Here is a 19,420-nt window from a genome sequence, read left to right as displayed (position 1 = left end):
ATCTTTCGTTCTTAGCAGACACTTGTTTTAATTAATTTAATTTTAATTTTCTCCACTTCTGTTTAATACCATGCTGCTACAAGTTCAGAATATCTAGTATTTAGTACACTTTTTTAATTTAATTTTTCACTACTAAGGCATCATTGTAGTGTGTTGACTAATTTGGTATAAATATACACGACCTCATCATCGAATCTACAAATTGCCAAGTTCTTACTTGGTAAATCTTTGATCACAACATGTTGACCATGCAATATGACTGTCTTATTTTATTTTTTTTCATAGCTATCTTACAATTAATTGTTCAAGTCTAGAGTAGTATTGTCAAGACCATAGCCGTTTCATTAGTATAGATCGTTGTCACTAATCTCTTCTTGTTATTTTTCTTTTGCCATTGTTTTGCATTCATATTCATATTTAAAAAATCAGTATTAAACAATTTTTCTTAGTTTCTTTTTATTTTTATTGATTGTATTGAGAAACACAACCAAAGCTATCATTGTTATAAGAAAATTTCTTGCCTTCAAGGAAAAAGGCCTCTCAAAAATCACCAATCGCTTTGACAATCAGTGGTGGCTAAATATTTAGGCAATCTTCTCAAATTTGGTCCTAATCTGGCTAATTCAGCAGCCAATCTTCTTACATCTAGTCCTAATTCGGTTAATTTAGGACATGTCTAGTTCTAATTTAATTAATTTAGTGCATGAGGTCACAAGGTATTTAGTTTGATTCGAGTTGATTACAACTCTGGTATGTGGTACTTAACCTCCGCGCATATGGATTATTGATCATTACACTGCACATGTGGCCATATGTCTAGATTGAACAATGATAACATGTGATTAATTCTTTCATCCTTTTTATATAAACATGTGTGGCCCACCTACAAAGTATCCACACATTAAAGCTAGGCAAGGACACATTCCGGAGTGGTCTAGTTTAAATCGATAAAAATAAAAATAAATAAATAAATAAGTTGGGGGCTGTCCAATGGATGGTTATGAGTTATATACATGGCCGGCAAAGTAAACTTACTTGATGAGCAAAAGGATCGTTGGGTCAGCGGTACATTGGGCTACGGTCCCTTGGCTGGGGCCACTATTTGGAGGGCTAGGATGTTTTACGTATTCAGAAATTTGTTCTCCCTGAATGTTTGTAGAAATTAGGGCTGGGCTGAGCTTTGTCCAAACCCGGCCTGCAATTTTGACCCTAAGCCAAAATCCAGTCTGGATATGATGGGTTGAAATAGTCCAGCTCGAGTCCGGCCCGGAACATTTACACAAAGTTTGACCTGAGTCCGCTCACCCCGAGCAATGAATTTCTCTGTGAATAAATGATATTTTGGTGTCTCATGTGTGAGAGAGGAAGAGAATGAAAGAAACGAGCGAAAATTGGGTTTAGAAAAGACCAATCAGGCCGGGCTGGATTTATGGACTTTTGAGTGCTTAGCCTGAGCCCGGCCCAATTTACAATCAGGCTCCCATCGGTCAGGCCTATTACAGCACCCGAAACCGAGGCCAATACGGACCAAGCCCGAAGGCCCGTCGGGACTACCCGACCCATTGACAGCCATAGTAGGAATATTCGAGTAGTTTGGGTAAGAAATCATGAACTCCGTTGATTGTGGACCATATTTCTGATTGGACAGTCTAAACGCTCTATGAGGTGGTCCAAAATAAAATCCAATCCGCTCATCAGGTCCACAACACTTTCTTTGGCCTTAAATGAAGCCTGTTAGATCATCAGGTGGGCCAAAAAAAAATAAAAACTCTAATCTTTAACCCTAATTCACGCTTGGTTTTTATCTAAAAAGGCTTTCACCTGGCCCTGGCCTCGCAAGACTCATGTGGGGCTCCAGCCATCCTGACAGTTGGCTCTTGAAAGTCTTATATAAAAGAATCCGGATTCTTTGCTTGCCACAAGCTAAAATATTATGTTGTCTTACATTGTTATTGGTCCACATTTTTTTTATTTTTTATTTTACACACGCACACACACACCCCCCACACACTCACGCTAGTGGAATTTCACCACCGGTCACTACAAGAAAAGGGGGTTTTAGCCTCGGTTCAAAACTGTGGCTAAAAAGGTTAAAAACTGTGGCTAAAGCCTTTAGCCTCAGTTTTGCCTCAGTTATCCAAACTGAGGTTGAAACCCTTGTGGCTAAAGGCTTTAGCCTCAGTTTTAGCAACCGAAGCTAAAATGACTTTTATAGCCTTGGTTCTTCAAGTGAGGCCAAAAACCTTTTTAGCTTCAATTTTTTCGAAATGAGGCTAAATCAAAATTTTAGCCTCCATTGTTTTCAACTGAGACTAAATCCAAATTTTAGCCTCAATTGCCTCCAACCGAAGCTAAATCTATTTTTAACCTCGGTTCTCAACAACCGAGGCTAAAGTCTTTAGCCACGGGAATTTCAGCCTTGGTTATCAACAACCGAGGCTAAATTCAAGCCTCGGTTACAAATTGAGGTTACAAATCTCATAAAGGAGGAGGCAAAATGTATAAAGCACACAAGAACTTAATTCAAAATCTTTTTTTGTATAGAATAGTTGTAAGCAATCCTTATTTTTCATCATGTGAACTGCTAGAGCCTAGTGTGTTAAAGCAAAAGAAAAAGTGTAGAAAGATCCCTCTACACCACTTTATTTATAATGTTACAGGTGAAAGAACCACCTAATAATACAACCCAGGCCCATTTAATCCAGTCAAAAAAAGAACCACAAATATATAATAAATAAATAAATAAATTTGCAGCAAATAACAACAATGATGTTCTTTATGTTCAGAACTTAAAGAGTGGAAATAATATTGATAATAGAACTTGCAACAGAGTCTATCTTCTGTACTAGTTGGCTGGGTGATGTTGGTAGTAGGAGCTGGTTCTTCTGAGGCTTCTATACTTCAGTTGCTGGATCATTTGACAATAAAAGGAGATGGAAACCTGAACATCAGGTGACATATTTAATTAAATTAGAGTATGGTTGACATTCTCAATTCACTTACCCTAATATTGTTATCGTCATAACTTCTTGTAAGAGAAATTCAGCATTTCTATCCGCCAATTTTAAAATAGCCATATCATAGCATTGTCTAGTGTGTATGTGAATCTTTTTGGTATCACATAATTTTTTTAAAAAAATAAAAATAAAAAATAAAAAATTGGCATTTGCAGATATTTATTTGGTTTGCTATGACAAAGGAAACCATGGCCTCACCTGACGAATCCACCAATATACATAAGTTGATATTTTGTACCCTTTTGAAGAATCAAATTTCTCTATCCCACGCAGTAATCCAATCAAACCTCCTAACATTCAGAAAGGAAGTTAGCTGTGAGATGGACCCAGGAACAAAAATCTGTGTGGCATGTTAACAGTCTAGAAAGAGGAGCAAGTTCAAAATGCATTGGAGATGGAGTTAGTGGTAAGAGGTATCACCTGAACAAGGACAGCCATTTCAGCCCCCATGTTATCATATTTTTGAGCAAAATCAGGGCAGAGACATAGAGAGAGAGTCGGGGTAGGGAGAGAAAGATGGAGATACTATTGTTACAATGTTGGAGAACACAATCACACCCTAAAGAATGGGAACATGTAAAACACATCTCACCTTGATGCCTTTTTCTTAATTCAAATGAACCATTGAAATCAATTACCTTAATTGGATTGACTCTATCATGTGATGCATTTTCCTGCATCCTATCATGTCTACTCAGCTGGTGAACATCAATGCCACAGGGTGCCAACTCTGAAGCAGGTGTTGTCCCCTGATACTCAAAATTGTGGCATGTAAAGCAAATCCTAGCCGTATTCAAACCTCTAGGAGCATACAAATCCCAATAGAGTGGTGCCTGAGAAGCCAAGTTTACTTATTAGAGGGGGGAAAAAACATCAGAAATTATTTATGAAAAGGAACTAGTGAAATTCTAACTGTTGCCAGTGCATACAACAAATGCTGTCTGCCGATCATGGCGATGGATTATATCTGGTTTCTTGCTAGCTCGAAGAAGCAATTCAAGTGCTGCACGACTAAAGAATGAAAAACACTTGAAATCATCATTCTCTCCATTAAACTGTCCTCTCCAGAAGAATTTAGCCAGATGATGAGGCTCAATGAAATAGACAGGAAGACCTGTTAACAATTTTAATCAACATGAATCATAACATCATTTGCAAATGGAAGCTAAGAATTAATGAGGAACTATCGCTGACCTTCGACTGTTCCAACCCAAATTTTATTTCGGAATAGCTTATCAGCTGTTGGAAATGAATCTGTTTCTAGAAGACGAAGATAGTGAAGAACATGGAATCAAAAAGCTAATGATGCGCCAATTTGGTCCCTTGCAAAGGCATGAGTAAAAGCATACTAATGAAATTCTAAAGACAAGATGGCAATATATTCTATATGAAAAGTAAAGCAGGCCTACATAAGCAAACACTAATACTAAACAATGTTGTATATTGGAGGCATTTCATTGTACCATTATTGTGAAAACCCAGCATCATTACAAGAGGACCGTTTTTTACAAGTATGTTCAAAGATGATACATCAATTGACACCTGATGTAAACTTGACTGATGATCACTTTACAAAAACATTATCATGAAAATTGCACAAAGCGGATGGGAAGAACACTTAGTATCTGGACTTCTTGAATGTAATGAAGCACATCAAAATGCAATGAAGTTCAAATTCAAAATGCAATGGAGCACATAATGATCATTTAAATGAATGCTTGATACACAGAAAATTTTTAGAGGGAATGCTGCAAACCTGAAATAAATTTGAGTCCTTTACATCTAGCCACAGCTCCTTCAAGAAAACAATCATCATGCATACTGGGTCTTGATACCTGTCCAAAGATAAAGTAAGTAGGATAAGAAGAAGAAGTGAATGATTTGAGTCCTAGCTCATCTATTTTAGACTGAAGCATTCCTTTATAAATGAATAGGAAAGCTGAACAAGGAAAATCATGGAGCATGCAAGAGGTAAAGACAGGCTGCAAAAGGCTCATGTATATTTCCTAAGCCGACATTCAAGTTAAAGTATTAAGAGAAGAAATTCAAAGGTTTTATAACAATGTTTTGATAGAATAACAAAACTATCAGGCTAAAAGTTGAGCCCATAGACAATTACATGAGCAGAGAAATCATTTTACCCCATATTTGCATAGTTTCATGTTATTTCATCCTTGCGATAGACAGTTCTTCAAAAAACTTATTTCTTTGATATTCAAATTGGGTTCAAAGGTGACTATTACATGATTTGATTGATGCACCATGGTTCACGCTGTTTCCAGTTCCAGCACACTACTGGAGAACATTTTTTTTTAGTGCACATAGGTAGGAGGATCTTCAAGTGCTTGGGTTTCATCTCTTTCATTGTTTCACTGTTTACCATAGTAATGCATGCCAAGAATATTTTACTAACATCTATAAGCTAAGAAGATATCAATTTAAAAAGTTCTAAAACATGAGATGGAGGATACAAGACTTGAAGGCACACAAGAGGGTTTGTCTGTAACAATCATAACTGTGACAAAAAAAAAAAAAAAAAAAACACAACACGAGCTGTCAGTATATTAAAGTGAAGACTCAAAATGCATGAGTTACCTGATAAAAGAAGACGCTCTGCCTTCTAACAGCACTACCTTCTGAGAAAGTAATGTTGAAAGCAAACTCATATGGCTCTTGTGGATATAGACTGCTCCAGGTATGTTTAACAATATGCAACAACAAAACTACGGTGCATACGTGAATATTTCGAGATATTGAGGTAAAAAGATTGCTCCTGCTTTTGGTGAATTTGGTGTGATGAGAACAAATAACCGAGAGAATTCAGATCAGATGCCATAGCCAGTTACTATTTGTGATATGGGTGTTGAGAATTTTGATGGTGAGGATTTAACTTACAAAGAGATCTGGATAGACTTCATTGCTGATGCTCCTGTCCTCAGAGCATCTACAGTTTCTGTTGTTGCCTTTGCACCTTCAAGCATAATCATCTACATACAGGATGGGTACAAACATTGTTTCTGGCACAGAAGAAGCCCTTCGTTGAGATTATGACATGCACCAATATGATTGCATTATCAGTAGTAGATATAAGAAGACGAGGAAGAAGAAATTAACAAAATAAATAAATGAATGAAATTTCAAGGAAAAAAGAAACAACACAATTGCTATCTTCAGAGAGTGCATAAAAAATTGGCAGAAGCATCATGATATAACTTACAAGTGGGTCACAATAAGTTTTTCTTTTCTTTCTTTCTATAATATGACTGTATAAAAGCTAAAATGATGGAGTTCCTTTTTTTCTCTTTACTCATAGCTAACAAGAGTTAAATGATTAGGCAACAAAATCACAAATGCTGAACATGGAATCCAGAAACAATGTATCATGAATATAAAAGACATCCTATGCAAATGAATTGACTAAATGTCAGCTTGCCAAGTTTGAACTGCATGACCCATACATGTATGTAAAAATGCAGTATATCTGATTAATGTGTCGGGATTTTTCCTTAAGAACAGCTATGTCAAATGATCACATTAAGGTCTGGATTGTTGAGAGCCTTTGGGTTCAAACCTGGGAATGATTTTCCTACCCCAAGTTTGTTCTGTTCTTCTGTTACTTTATGCTCCAAAGAATTATCAGCTCAATCGAAAGAGAAACAAAGACTGTGATGAGGATTGCATATGAAGAAAAAGAAGAAGATGAAGAAGAAAACACCATGAAAAACTCGCTCTGCATGTTTGTTTTAGGCTTAAAATGTAGTTCTGAAGTCGTAGAAAGAAACCCATGAAGGTTGCTTCTTTTGTATGTTTAAATGCAATTATAAAATCATTGAAAGAAACCAACAAAGAATTTTCTTTGCATTCCATTTTCAGTTTTGAAATCCTAGGAAATAGGAAAGTTCCATCATCCATCTGTTTTGGACTTAAAATGCAGTTTTGAAATTGGTAAAGAACCCACAGGATTTTTTTTCATGCATGTTGCTTGTGAGTTTAAAATGCAGTTTTGACATCACAGAAAGAGACTAGTTCTTTTTTTTTTTTCTTTTTTTTTTGGTCTATTTATTGGGATGTTGAAATGCAGTATTGAGTCATAGACAAAAACCATAAAGATTTTTCTCTGTTGGTTTTGAGCTTGAAATACATTTTTGAAACCATAAATGTTTGTTTGAGCTTACTTAAGAAATCAAAACAGTCAGCTGCTCTAGGACTTCCCATCTCAGGAATTTCATTGCCAACTTCATTGCAAAAATTCTAGCCTTCAAATGCCACTCTCAATCCATCTCTTCTCATGCCTGGATCACCCACTGCTGAAATATACCTTTGTTCTGTAAAACAAAAGAAACTGAAAGAAAGCATTTTCATCATAATAAACAATACAAAAAAAAATGGTTTTCCATGGATCTTTTCATGCAAGTCTGCTGAGAAAGAGGGTCTGAATACTTCAGAAAAGGGATGCAGCTTGCAGGTGTTGGCTTCTTTTTGATTTTTTTAGTCCTTTTTATTATATGTAGATCTTTGTTGTGTTCTTTCTTCTTGCATTGGTTTCTTTCCTAACACTCTTATTAGTATCTACAAGCAAACAATTGAGAAAATTCATGAAAGATAGCCCCTGATTTTTATTCAAATAAATAAGATGTCAAGTAAAGGCAAGAACTCATCTGTTTTCATCAGACTAATGCAAAACCAGCAGATTCAACACCCTCACACTCATAAGCATCCTAAGCTAGTAATATGAGGACCCCCCCTATAAAACCCTAACAAATAGCACCAAATATAAAATTTTCAAAAAGATGTAAGTGCATTACCTGTAATCTGAAGTAATATCAACACTGATTTCAAGTCCTTATGATCTAAAACTCTGCAAACTCTCAATACCAATTAAATGGAAGACCTAAAAATGGCACTTCCCTTTTCTCACTAGCTGTGCATTTAATTGCACCTAATCATGAAATTTCATGATATTTGATGCAACCAAATGCACTCTAAACCATAAACCGATAAAAAAGAAATTTCAGATGAAAGAAAATGAAATTTGTGGCCCTCCCCTATAGTAGCCCCTTTAAAATAAGAATTCAGAATTACAGACAAAATCACATATAAAAACAGGAAATTCGGAACATAGAACCCATACCTTTGGACATAGAACCCATTCCTGTTGCTCCAATTTCTCCTTCCTCTTTTCCTTTGCCACCTTTTCATATTCCTCAATTGAGTCCTCATCAATTAGATAGCCAATGCCCATTTGGACATAGAATTCTGTGCAAGCATTACACTTGCAAAGAAGATTTCTCCATTTCTTAGAAAGAAACATAGGTTTTTTCTTCTCTAAAACAAATGAGGCTTGACGTGGATCCACTCCAAATATACAGTTGGGATTTGAAATGCTACCGTGGGCTGCATCCTGCTTTAAAGCCACATTTTTCTCCAAATTCACTCCAAGCAGAGGATCTCTAAGGAAACAGTTATTAAAAAAACCTAACTATCTGATTTGGACTGAACAGAGCTCACTCTATATTGGCCTATTTATTTTATAATAAGAAATAGGCCTTGGACCGTTCTAGAGGCCAGTCGACTTTGCCCTCCATGTTTTCAGTGAGAACAGCGTATCCCAAATCGGTGCTATCAAATTGACGTGAACAAACTAACAATATTAACAATCTAGATTTAAAACGAATTCCTATTTCTGTAATCCACACTCAAATTCGAATTCAACAGCATGTATGAAGCCCCATAAACAATCACAAACCTTCAGAAACGCTAAATCTACAATCATCTCAAAGCAGAAACCCTATATCGACGAAAGAAATGAAAATTCATACCGATCATGCGAGCTTTCAAGTTCGTCTCCCTTGGATAGTTTCTGCATTATGCTCGAGAGGGTCCAAGCTCCAGCATCGCCATCTGCTGAACATCTGGATGGGAGAACCCGACCCCGGGGCTTTTCCGGCGGAGTCTCCGTCCCAAAGACCTTCGGCGGGAGGTCTCTTGCAGTCGGAGCAACGGATTCCGCTGCCATGGAAGGGTTCTGCTTTAGCTGCTTCGGTAGAAACTACGCCAGGCGGCGGCGTTGGAGAATCTCAGTATAGGAAGAGGAGCCGGAGCTAGGGTTTTCTATGAAAAAAAAAGGATGGACGATCGAGATGTGAAAATCCCAAGGGAAAACCCTACAAAGAGAACGAAGATCTCTCTCACTCGAGTCGGGGAAAAAGCAGAGCGCCTGTGAATTTATATTTCGAAATTGGACTTTTGACCTCGGTTCCTGAACTACCGAGGCTGAAAAGCAGATGTTTGGCCTCGGTTCCTATGCAATCGAGGCTAAGAAGTCCCGTTTCATTTTAACTTTTTTAATTTTTTTTCAAAATTTTCAATTATTTGAAAATTCTCAATCTTAAAAAAAAATCTAATTTTTTTCAAGATTCTCAAGTTCAAAATTCTATTTTTTTTTTTTCAAAAATTTCAAAGATTTTCAAAATTTTTAATTTTTTTAAAATTCTCAATTTTTTTTAAAAAAAAATTCATACTTTTTCATAATTATCATTTTTTTATTCTTAATTTTTCAAAAAAAATTCTTAATTTTTTAAAAGTTCTCAAAATTTTAAAAAATTCTTAGTTCTTAAAAAAATTCAAAATTCAAATCTTTTTCAAAACTCTCAATTTTTTCACAATTGTCAAAAATTTTAAAAATTATTAATTCTTTCAATATTCTCAATTTTGTTTTTTAAATATTCTTAAATGTACACTTTTGGCCTCGGTTCTTATGCAACAGAGGCTAAAAAGTAGACTTTTGGCCTCGGCTACTATGCAACTGAGGTTAAAATGTAGACTTTTCGTCTTGGTTCTTATACAACTGAGGCTAAAAGGTAGACTTTTAGCCTCGGTTCCTGTGTAATCGAGGTTAAAAAAATAGACTTTTCACCTCGGTTCCTATGCAACTGAGGTTAAAAAGTAGACCTTTCACCTCGGTTCTTATGCAACTGAGGCTAAAAAGTAGACCTTTCGCCTTGGTTCCTATACAACTAAGGCTAAAAATTAGACCTTTCGCCTCGGTTCCTATGGAACTGAGGTTAAAAAGTAGACCTTTCGCCTTGGTTCATATGCAACTGAGGTTAAAAAGTAGACCTTTCGCCTCGGTTCCTATGCAACTGAGGCTAAAAAGTAGACCTTTCGCCTCGGTTCCTATGCAACTGAGGCTAAAAAGTAGACTTTTCACCTCGGTTCCTATACAACTGAGGCTAAAGAGTAGATTTTTTACCTCAGTTCCTATGCAACTGAGGCTACAAATTAGACCTTTTGCCTCGGTTCTTATGCAACTGAGGCTAAAAAGTAGATTTTTTACCTCGGTTCCTATGCAACTGAGGCTACAAATTAGATCTTTCGCCTCAGTTCCCATGCAACTGAGGCTAAAAAGTAGATTTTTCACCTCGGTTCCTATGCAAATGAGGCTAAAAATTAGACCTTTCGCCTCGGTTCCTATGCAAATGAGGCTACAAATTAGACCTTTCGCCTCGGTTCCTATGCAACTGAGGCTAAAAAGTAGATTTTTCACCTCAGTTCCTATGCAACTGAGGCTACAAATTAGACCTTTCGCCTTGGTTCCTATGCAACTGAGGCTAAAAAGTAAACTTTTTGCTTCGGTTCCTATGCAACTGAAGCTAACAATTAGACCTTTCACCTCGGTTCCTATGTAACTGAGGCTAAAATGTAGACCTTTTGCCTCGGTTCCTATGCAACCAAGGCTAAAAGGTAAACCTTTCGCCCCGGTTCCGATGCAATTGAGGCTAAAAAGTAGACTTTTCACCTCGGTTACTATGCAACTGAGGCTAAAAAGTAGACTTTTAGCCTCAGTTCTGTAGCAACTGAAGCGAAAAATGAACTTTTAGCCTCAATTCCATAACAACTGAGGCTAAAAAACACATTTAGCCTCCATTTTTTCAACTGAGGCTAAAAAATTGAGGCTAAAGGCCTACTTTCTTGTAGTGGGTCCACATTATCACTGATATTATCAGCACTACTGCATTATATGTTATCTATGATGATGTAGTCCAATTAAACTGCAACAAGTATGATTTATTTTTTCGTTTGTTGCAAGGGGGATCCATTTCTATATAGAAACATGATCTTAAATCTAAAATAATTTTAAATTACACATGTACATGTACATGAATGAGATCACTACAAGTGCCTTCAAATCATTTTTTTTTTTTTTTTGTATAGCAGTGGTCCACTTGATTATTGGACTGGGCCATTTATTATTGACATTGGCCTGGGCCCAACTCGAAGCCTAAATCACAACTGGACTGTATCAAAGGAAACAATAGTTACTGACTATAAAATTTCTTGTGGGCCACAAGTTTTGCTATATATATATATATATGTTATTTGAGCTTATGTACAGCTTGGATGGAAAATATACGTCACCAAAACATTATTGTGAGCCCAAGGAAGTTTTTAACAATGGGATGTTTAATCACCACTATTTCCTAACGTCCAGCTGAGATTTGAACACGAGGTCGAATTTTGGGCTCATGCCTTAAAACGATATGAAAAACCAGAGGTCCGATGTTAATATAGCATACATCAAGGTGGGCCCTAGGGGCCGTACCATCCTGGGTGTGGGAGCGGATTATGTGTTACATGGGTGGCAGCTCAGTGAGTGTTAACTTTGCCGTGGGGCCCACTTTAATGATGTTTTGTATATCCACGCTGTCCATCCGTTTGTCCGGCCCATTTTAGGATGGGATCCCAAAAATTATGAAGATCCAAATCTCAGGTGGACCACACCACTGGAAGTAGTGGTTAGGATGGGATCTCAAAAATCAAGAAAATCCAAATCTTGGGTAGACCAGACCACAGGAAACAGTGGTTAGGATGGGATCCTAAAAAGTATGAAGATCCAAATCTCAGGTAGACCACGCCACCAGAAACAATGGTGATTGAGAGCCTTACCGTGAAAAATTCCAAAGAGCTTATCATAAGGTTTTCTTAATATTTATTTGCAATCCAACCTGTTGAAGATCTCGATGAAGGGAAAATACAAATATCAGCTTCCTACAAAACCTTTGTAGCCCACAAATATCATAGTACTGTTTCTAATGATATGATCCTCCTGATTTTTGTATCTTCTTAACATCTGAGATCTCTTCCTAAAATGAAATTATAAAACATGGGGAGGATTTGGATATACAAAAAAATAATAATAATAATAATAAATACATCGACATGGGTCCACACGGTTAGCGTAACACGTGGCAAGAATGTTTGGGCCGATATAAAATGAAATTCGTATATAAAACATGAACGTCGATATGGGTCCCACCTCCCCTCAGGCTCCTCTAACATATCCACGTGATGGTTTGGCCACATGCGGGTGACGGGTAAAGTCCCACCCTTGATTTTCAGCTGGGCCATGTGGGGCCACCGAAATGCCCCTAAGAAATCTACTCCGTCCATCAGTTTCGAAAGCTCATATTAGGAGAGTAGTCTAAACATGAGGAAGATCCGATGGGAAACAACTACCGTTGAAACCTTCTCAGAGCCTATGATGATGTTTATATGTCATCCGAACCGTTCATAAGATTATTACCACTGGGATGAACCGTAGACAAAAATATCATCTTGATCAAAATCTTCCATGGCCCCACATAGTTTCGAATGGTGGGATTTCAATCCCCGCTGTTCTGGTGGCGTCGTCAACATGAGTTTTCATCTACCTATCTTTTTAGACTCGTGTGCTATTGTGAGCTTGGGAAACGATGGACGGAGTGGATTACTAACGGGCATCTTGATGGACCACTTGCCGGTGGGGCCCACCGTAATATGTGTCTTATATCTATACCATCCATCAGTTTCATCGGATCATTTTAATATGTGAGCCAAAAAAACGCAGCAAGTCCAAATCTCAGGTGGACCACACCATAGGAAACAGTGCTGATTGAACGCCCAACGTTAAAAACTTCTCCATATGTTTATTTGTCATCCAACCCGTTGATAACGTCACAGAGATCTGGATGAAAGGGCCGTACAAATATCATCTTCATCCAAAACCAAAACTAAGGTTCCAAAGATCTGGATGAAAGATCCGATGAATTGGATGGACGGCGTGGATATAAGGCGCATAGATTCGGTGGGGTCGATCGTAAAAAGTTAAAATGTATAAATAAACGATCGCGATGGGACTCGAACCCACAATCTCCCGCTCCGGAGGCGAGCGCCTTATCCATTAGGCCACGCGATCAAGTTGTTCTTTTTGAACTAATATATTATATAAGACGTGAATTTCATAGTGTGTCACAACCATGATATATGTGTTATATCTATACCAACCATACATTTTTGTAGATGATTTGAGATAAATTTTCCACAAATGAGGCAGATATAAAGCTAAACTGACCACACCATTGAAGGCAATGGGACAATGATAGGCACAGTTGAAACTTTCCTAGAGTCCACCATGATGTTCATTTTCTATCCAACCTGTTTATAAGGTCACACACATATGGGGCAAGGGAAATAACAACTATCAGCTTGACCCAAAATTTTTGTGGCCCCCAAGAAGTTCTCAATGGTAAGCAATCAATCCTCACTGCCTTTTGTGGTGTGGTCCACTTGAGCTTTAGATTTACTTATTTTTCAGCCCATACCCTAAAATAATCTCGCAAAATGAATGGATTATGTGGATATAACACATACATCATGGTGGGACCCACAAAAGTGACATCAACACGTCACCGAGGTGGATGTTGTGAGGCACACCGCGCAATCCTCTTCAGTTATATAATATTTGAACCTAGCGAATCTCCACCGTCAACATGAAGAACTCTTACAGCCGCTGAAATTGGTTACCTTGTGGGTCACTACTTGAACGGTCCTTGTATAAATAATCATGGCGATTAGTTGGTTAGGGGATGATTATCTGATCACCTGATTTTTCATGTTATGAGATGTCACTGTGGTGGTCCACCATATCTGCGATTATGATTTCTTTAGGCATGCACGATGCAAGAAACTCGATCAATCAAATGATTAAACTGAGATACTATTTAGGCCCACCAATATTGGTGGATTAACCATTTCTTTTAACTTTCTAGCAACAATACAAAGTTGTACTATTGAAATAATTTAAGGGTGACAATGGGCAAGGGTAGCCGACCAAGAGCCCAACCATCTTTGGGCTAGGCTTCGGCCTGGCCTAGCTCGACTTTATATGTACAGGTATTATATTCTATAAATATGCCATCTCTAAAAAAGTTATTTCTTTATGCACGTGTGGCCCACTTGATCAATGAATAGATTAGGAAAATTCAAGTGGGAAAATGATTTTTTCAACTTCATGCAACCCTTACTATAGGCCCACCTTAATGTATGTATTCAACATCCACGTTGTCCATCTGTTTTGATAGATCAGTCTAGGCCATGACCCTGTGGACGTTGGATTCTGAGTAGATTGCACTTTTTGATGGGTTTCCTTTCTTAAGGGCTTTGTGTTGTATTTAGAGAGATTATATCTGACTGGAGTTGCCATTAATCAATTATTTCGTCTCCACAGTCGGCAAAGCCCTATAGAAATGCTAGGAGAGAGGATCCGAAGATTCTCAATCCTAAAGTGATTCCTTGATCTGCGACTGAAGATTTGAGGTAAGAGACCACGGTTACAAAGAAGGAATGTGTTAGGTATCCACTCTATCCGTATAGATGCATGGTATCTACTTCATCGGATATGTCTAATTTTGAGGATTAGTTCTCACGCAATGTAGATGTAATAATATGTGTAATGTTGTGTCAAATGCAACGCCTATGACAAGCTTTGGTTCGGGTCAGATAAATCCAATCCAACTTCTCCACTTGTCGAAGTAGTAAATCAATTAACCCAAATTTCTGATGAGTAGGATACAACTATGTCGACAAACCAAAAGCATACATTTATACCGATTGGGTGCTTAGCTATGTATGTTGCGTCAAATGCAATGCCTATGACAAGCCTTGGTTCGAGTCAAATAAATCAACTCCAACTTCTCCACTTGTCAAAGTAGTAAATCAATTAGCCCAAATTTCTGATGAGTAGGATACAACTATGTTGGCAAGCCAGAAGCATACTTATACCGATTGCATGCTCAGTGCTATGTATGTGATGCGAAAACTTGGTGTTATTGTGTCAGTTAGATGTTGATCACCCTTAAACCCTTGCATGGCTTCAATTAGACCTCGGGAATGAATTTTTGGGACCTTGACCTACCTAAAGGATGGTCGAGATCAGCAAGTGGGACCCACGTACAAGTGGTGGGTTTTTCAAACGGACGGAGATGATGATGGCCATAATCATGACGAGTTTTGATCGAGTGGCCCATCCCTCGATCTAAGGCACTTAGATGGTGTGGATAGGTCCCATGATCACTATGGGACCCTCCAAACGGACGGGTGTTAGTGTTTTCACTTAATGTGTTTGGGTTCAGGCAGTGGCGGTGGAAGGATTCAAATGGTAGCTACAGATGCCCTAGAGCTAGCTCGAACTGAATGGCTAAGATTCGCTAAGGTGAGGGCCAAGATTTCCTAAGGTAGACGCATGCAAATTGCCAGCTACACAAGGAAGAGGTTTTCCATTTTTGGAAACACGCAGCATGCGCAACTCCTTTTACACAAGAGTTTGTGTACATGCATAGGTACAACTTCATGCGAAATCGATGGAGTTTTTCTCGGCTCCATCAAGTGGACCCAATGGACGGTTCATATCATTTTCAACGTCGAAGATGGTGGCCCACTGACCAAAGAAACAACTCTTGGTTTCAGAAGCCATCCGAGCGCATGACTCCTCTTACGCTGCTAGTCATGTGCATATAGATGCGCACCAACATCTACAACCACTTGGGGTTTGTTTGGAACCATTGTATGGATACGATGAACGGTTTAGATCCTTCATTGATGGTGGGCCCAATCACATCCAAATGGACGTACATTTAAAATGCTTGAAGGCGGGAAAAAGAAAGGAAGAAGAATCCTTTCTTCTTTCAGCTTCTGGCGGGTTAAACCCGCTTGACCGGGTTTCTTGGTTTGGTGTGGCATAAGCGCACACAACCTTCGTGTACATGCACCATCATGTGGGTTCCACAATGAGGTGCTCAACAGATCCATACCATCCATTTGATTTGGGAGTCCCCATCAGGGTCTCTGACCAAAATCCAGGCAAATCCAAGGCTCAGGAGGGCCATACTTTAAAATTTCAGACTTTAATCACGGATTTACACTGATCTGATGATCAGATTTTCTCCTAGATCTGATAATCACTAATCTAGCATTTTAGGGGTCTAAGGACCATCCGCCTAGTGGTTTATGGCTAAATTTGAGGCCCAATTCCTATAGTCTAATTGTGTATCGTTCATGACCCATTTCTAAGGGTAAAGATTAATGGATTTGATAATCCAATACTATAGGTTTGTAGTGGATGATTAGGTTTACTAAAGATATAGGTCCTTCAAATAACGTGACATTATATTTTAAAAATCAATGGATGGATTGTTCTAAGGTCAATGCCTTCTTCCCACTAGCTAGGTACAATTTTAAAATATAGCTCTGACAGTAGAGTTAAGCTTATTTTGATAATCCTATCCGTTGATCTGCGAGACTTCGTTCACATGGTAACACCCAAGTACTGAAAAGTACGAGGTGTTATAATAATACAATCACTTAAGCATTAAATCAAACACATGAGTATTGACAAAGCAACACATTCCACCATTCAGACATTTCATCAAACATGTGAGCATCAATATCCAACAAATAAAATATATTATAGTCAAAATCAAAATGTTAACATATTAACATATGCAAATTTACCTACAAGCAACTAATCATTAACTAAGATCATCAAGGGTCGATAAATGGAAACCTAGGCATAATGATCTACACCTTTAAGAAGAAATCTTCGATTTTTTAGCTCCTAAGGTTGGAAATTTGAGAAAAAAATTATTTCTACACCAATCTCAAAGCAACTAGGTGAGATTCATGCAATTCAACATAAAAAGTCTACGTTGGGAAGTAGGGTTCGTATCTTATCTCTCAATCGTGAGTGAGATAGATTCGATGGAGAAAAACGGTCGAAGCTAGGACTTGATCGAAGGGAATTCATTAGGAACACCCCAAGATCTCCCTTCTCCTCTCCTTCTCTCTTTTTTTTTCTTTCCTTCTTGGGAAAAATTCGTATGGAGATATGGGGTGCCCAAATGGAGGCCTCATAGTTCAAGAAGTTGTGCAAATGGCCCTAAGGGCTGGATTTTCATTATACTAGCCCTATGGGAGGATATTTCTAACCTCTAGGGCCTACTACGGGGTGTACATATCGATACACATCATAAGATAGTTAGCCCTAATGATGATTTATATATGGATATGATCGGCTCACCATTTGGATGCGACAATCGACAGATATGATTAGAAGTCTGTTCAACGGTCACCGATAGTCGATTGGGGCCGCGACTATACTGATATGTTTGGAAAAATATCTTTAGTTGGTACCCCAACTTTGGTCGTGAATTGACGGTCCGAAAGTTATAACTTTTTGAAAGAACAAATGGACTTATTTCACTTAAGGGTGCACATCGAACCGGTAAAACTGTAGAACCGGACCGGAACCGTTGGATCGGTTTGGTTTGGTCCGGTTCTAGACAGCACCGGTTCCAGTTTCAAAATTTTGAGAACCGTTGGATACAAATCGGTTCCGATTTAGGGCCTTGTAGAACTAAACCAAACCGAACTGTGAACCGAACCGTTGATCCGAACTGTAGATCCGAACCGTTGGTCCGAACCATGACCAGAACCGTGGATCCGAACTGTCGATCTAAACCCTGACTTTAAAACAAAAAAAAACCCTAAATATCTAAACTCTCCAGTCCGATTGTTGCCACCCCTGCCCTGCTCCTGCCCTCTCTCTCACCGATTGCCGCCCTTGTATCATAGGTACAACACGGTTAACTATGCTATATCAAGACCCTTGATTTATCTGCTCTTTTAAATAAAGCCTGTTATAGAATTCAATTCATTTACAGTTGAAGATAAGCTGGGAGAGAAATGGATCCAATTGAGGAGTAAACACGGTGAGAAGGAAGAGATTAAAGTTGAAGTTACGATGTTTGATGGCTCCGTTCCTGCTGCGAGACCGGGTAATGATGGCAACAGTGATGATGTTAAGCTGCACATCAGCTTGATTGTTGATGTCTTGAAGGGGGAGAATTGCGATGTCTTGGAATTCATTTGCTCGGTGTGGTCTGATAGCTTGGAGATTCAGAAGGTTTTCATGCTTAAACGTGATCAGATGGTGGCAAAGCCTTACATCCGACCCAATTTTAAGTAAGGTTTCTTTCTGGTATTATTGGTTGATTTGTGAAAGAAAGACACAGAATGAGGCTTGCTACAATAGCCGCTGAACAAATGGTTGATGCCTGTCGATTGTTGCCATCTATCTGGCGGGCCACAAAGTCTAATAAATGGATTTCGTCTTCTAATATTAACTGTTGGCCTTTTCTTCTTCTTCTTCTTCTTCTTCTTCTTATCATACTACTACTTTTTAAAACTGTCTGTGTGGAGGCCATTGATCAGACTGGATTCTTCGATGGTCGTGATTTTTGGGCCTTGGCCCATCCTTGTTGGAGCCCACTTGTTCAAAGGTTCTGATCATTTTACTTGGCCATATATACGACGGGAATTGGGGACAACCATTTAAGGTAGCCTCACAACTAGGCTGGATTTTTAAAAGTCCAGAAACATGGAACCGATCCGAAACCGAACCGTTTTTCACTGTCTAGTTCCAGTTCGGTTCCAGGGTGCTAACGGTCCGGTTCCGGTTCTAAAAATTATAGAACCGTTAGGAACGGTTCGGTTTCGATTCCACCCCAGAACCGAACCAAACCGACCCGTGTGCACCCCTAATTTCACATAAGTTTCATATTTTTATATAAGCTAGGTATTTACACAACCTAAGTACTCGACTTGCGAGTCCAAGTTGAACGATTCGAGACACGATCTTAGCTTGATGTCTCGCGGTAGACGTCAAGCCCACTAAGACGAAGATATTTCTATAGCCTTAGGTTTAGTTGCCCACTAACGAGTGGTCTAGAGCTTATTTAGATAATCAAGGCATTTCTAAAATGAATTGGGTATTGAGATTTCTTATGCACAATGATTAGAGTTTGGATTAGTTATATACATAGGGTGACCTATTTGTAATTGGTGGAAACAATGATTCAATCTTAGTAACCTTAAACTGTTTGTTCTTAAGCTAAAGAAGTAACTGGATCGATTTGGTTTGTTAATTAAGATCTGACCCCTAGTTGACTCAACTTTTGGCAGGTCTTTATTTAATTACAGTCATCTCAATTAGTCAGTGATAGGTCAACTAGATTTGGACCATACGTGAA

General features: G+C 38.4%; 2 protein-coding genes and 1 non-coding gene across 8 annotated transcripts; 1 reads left to right on the top strand and 2 right to left on the bottom strand.

Annotated features, from left to right (window-relative positions):
* Positions 1 to 2,707: 2,707 nt before the first annotated feature.
* LOC131220860 (uncharacterized) lies at positions 2,708 to 6,199 on the bottom strand. Of its 6 annotated transcripts, none has more exons than XR_009158870.1 (6): positions 5,613 to 5,758; positions 4,774 to 4,852; positions 4,212 to 4,277; positions 3,576 to 4,131; positions 3,216 to 3,307; positions 2,708 to 2,941 (listed from the first exon to the last, which is right to left on the bottom strand). XR_009158870.1 is itself a non-coding variant. In XM_058215712.1 (6 exons), the coding sequence occupies exons 1-4, from the start codon at positions 6,002 to 6,004 to the stop codon at positions 3,979 to 3,981; spliced, it is 390 nt and encodes a 129-aa protein (XP_058071695.1). In that variant the 5' UTR covers positions 6,005 to 6,199; the 3' UTR covers positions 2,708 to 2,941; positions 3,216 to 3,307; positions 3,576 to 3,978. The 6 variants fall into 6 exon arrangements, 4 of the variants coding, with proteins under 4 accessions (XP_058071695.1, XP_058071697.1, XP_058071696.1 ...); XM_058215712.1 differs by lacking the exon at positions 5,613 to 5,758 and adding an exon at positions 5,913 to 6,199; XM_058215714.1 differs by lacking the exon at positions 5,613 to 5,758 and adding an exon at positions 5,913 to 6,199 and having other exon boundaries at positions 2,708 to 2,908.
* Positions 6,200 to 9,031: 2,832 nt separating this feature from the next.
* LOC131221980 (uncharacterized) lies at positions 9,032 to 18,357 on the top strand. Its single transcript, XM_058217283.1, has 2 exons — positions 9,032 to 9,059; positions 18,053 to 18,357. The coding sequence occupies exons 1-2, from the start codon at positions 9,032 to 9,034 to the stop codon at positions 18,355 to 18,357; spliced, it is 333 nt and encodes a 110-aa protein (XP_058073266.1).
* On the bottom strand, positions 13,179 to 13,251 carry TRNAR-CCG (transfer RNA arginine (anticodon CCG)). The gene has a single exon. It is a non-coding gene; the product is annotated as a tRNA-Arg (tRNA).
* Positions 18,358 to 19,420: the final 1,063 nt, after the last annotated feature.

Source organism: Magnolia sinica, chromosome 12, assembly GCF_029962835.1.
Source record: "Magnolia sinica isolate HGM2019 chromosome 12, MsV1, whole genome shotgun sequence".
Classification (NCBI taxonomy): Eukaryota; Viridiplantae; Streptophyta; class Magnoliopsida; order Magnoliales; family Magnoliaceae; genus Magnolia; species Magnolia sinica.
The sequence above is the reverse complement of the archived record's forward strand: the minus strand, read 5'-3'. Positions and strand labels throughout refer to the sequence as shown.

What these genes read in the sequence shown, in the direction of transcription:
- LOC131220860 (XM_058215712.1), bottom strand. Translation starts at nt 6,004, where the DNA reads ATGATTATGCTTGAAGGTGCAAAGGCAACAACAGAAACTGTAGATGCT. An exon ending in AGGACTCAAATTTATTTCAG is followed by an intron (nt 4,278 to 4,773) that starts GTTTGCAGCATT and finishes TTCGTCTTCTAG; the next exon opens with AAACAGATTCATTTCCAACA. An exon ending in TTGGGTTGGAACAGTCGAAG is followed by an intron (nt 4,132 to 4,211) that starts GTCAGCGATAGT and finishes AATTGTTAACAG; the next exon opens with GTCTTCCTGTCTATTTCATT.
- LOC131221980 (XM_058217283.1), top strand. Translation starts at nt 9,032, where the DNA reads ATGGAAGGGTTCTGCTTTAGCTGCTTCG. An exon ending in GTTCTGCTTTAGCTGCTTCG is followed by an intron (nt 9,060 to 18,052) that starts GTAGAAACTACG and finishes ATTCATTTACAG; the next exon opens with TTGAAGATAAGCTGGGAGAG.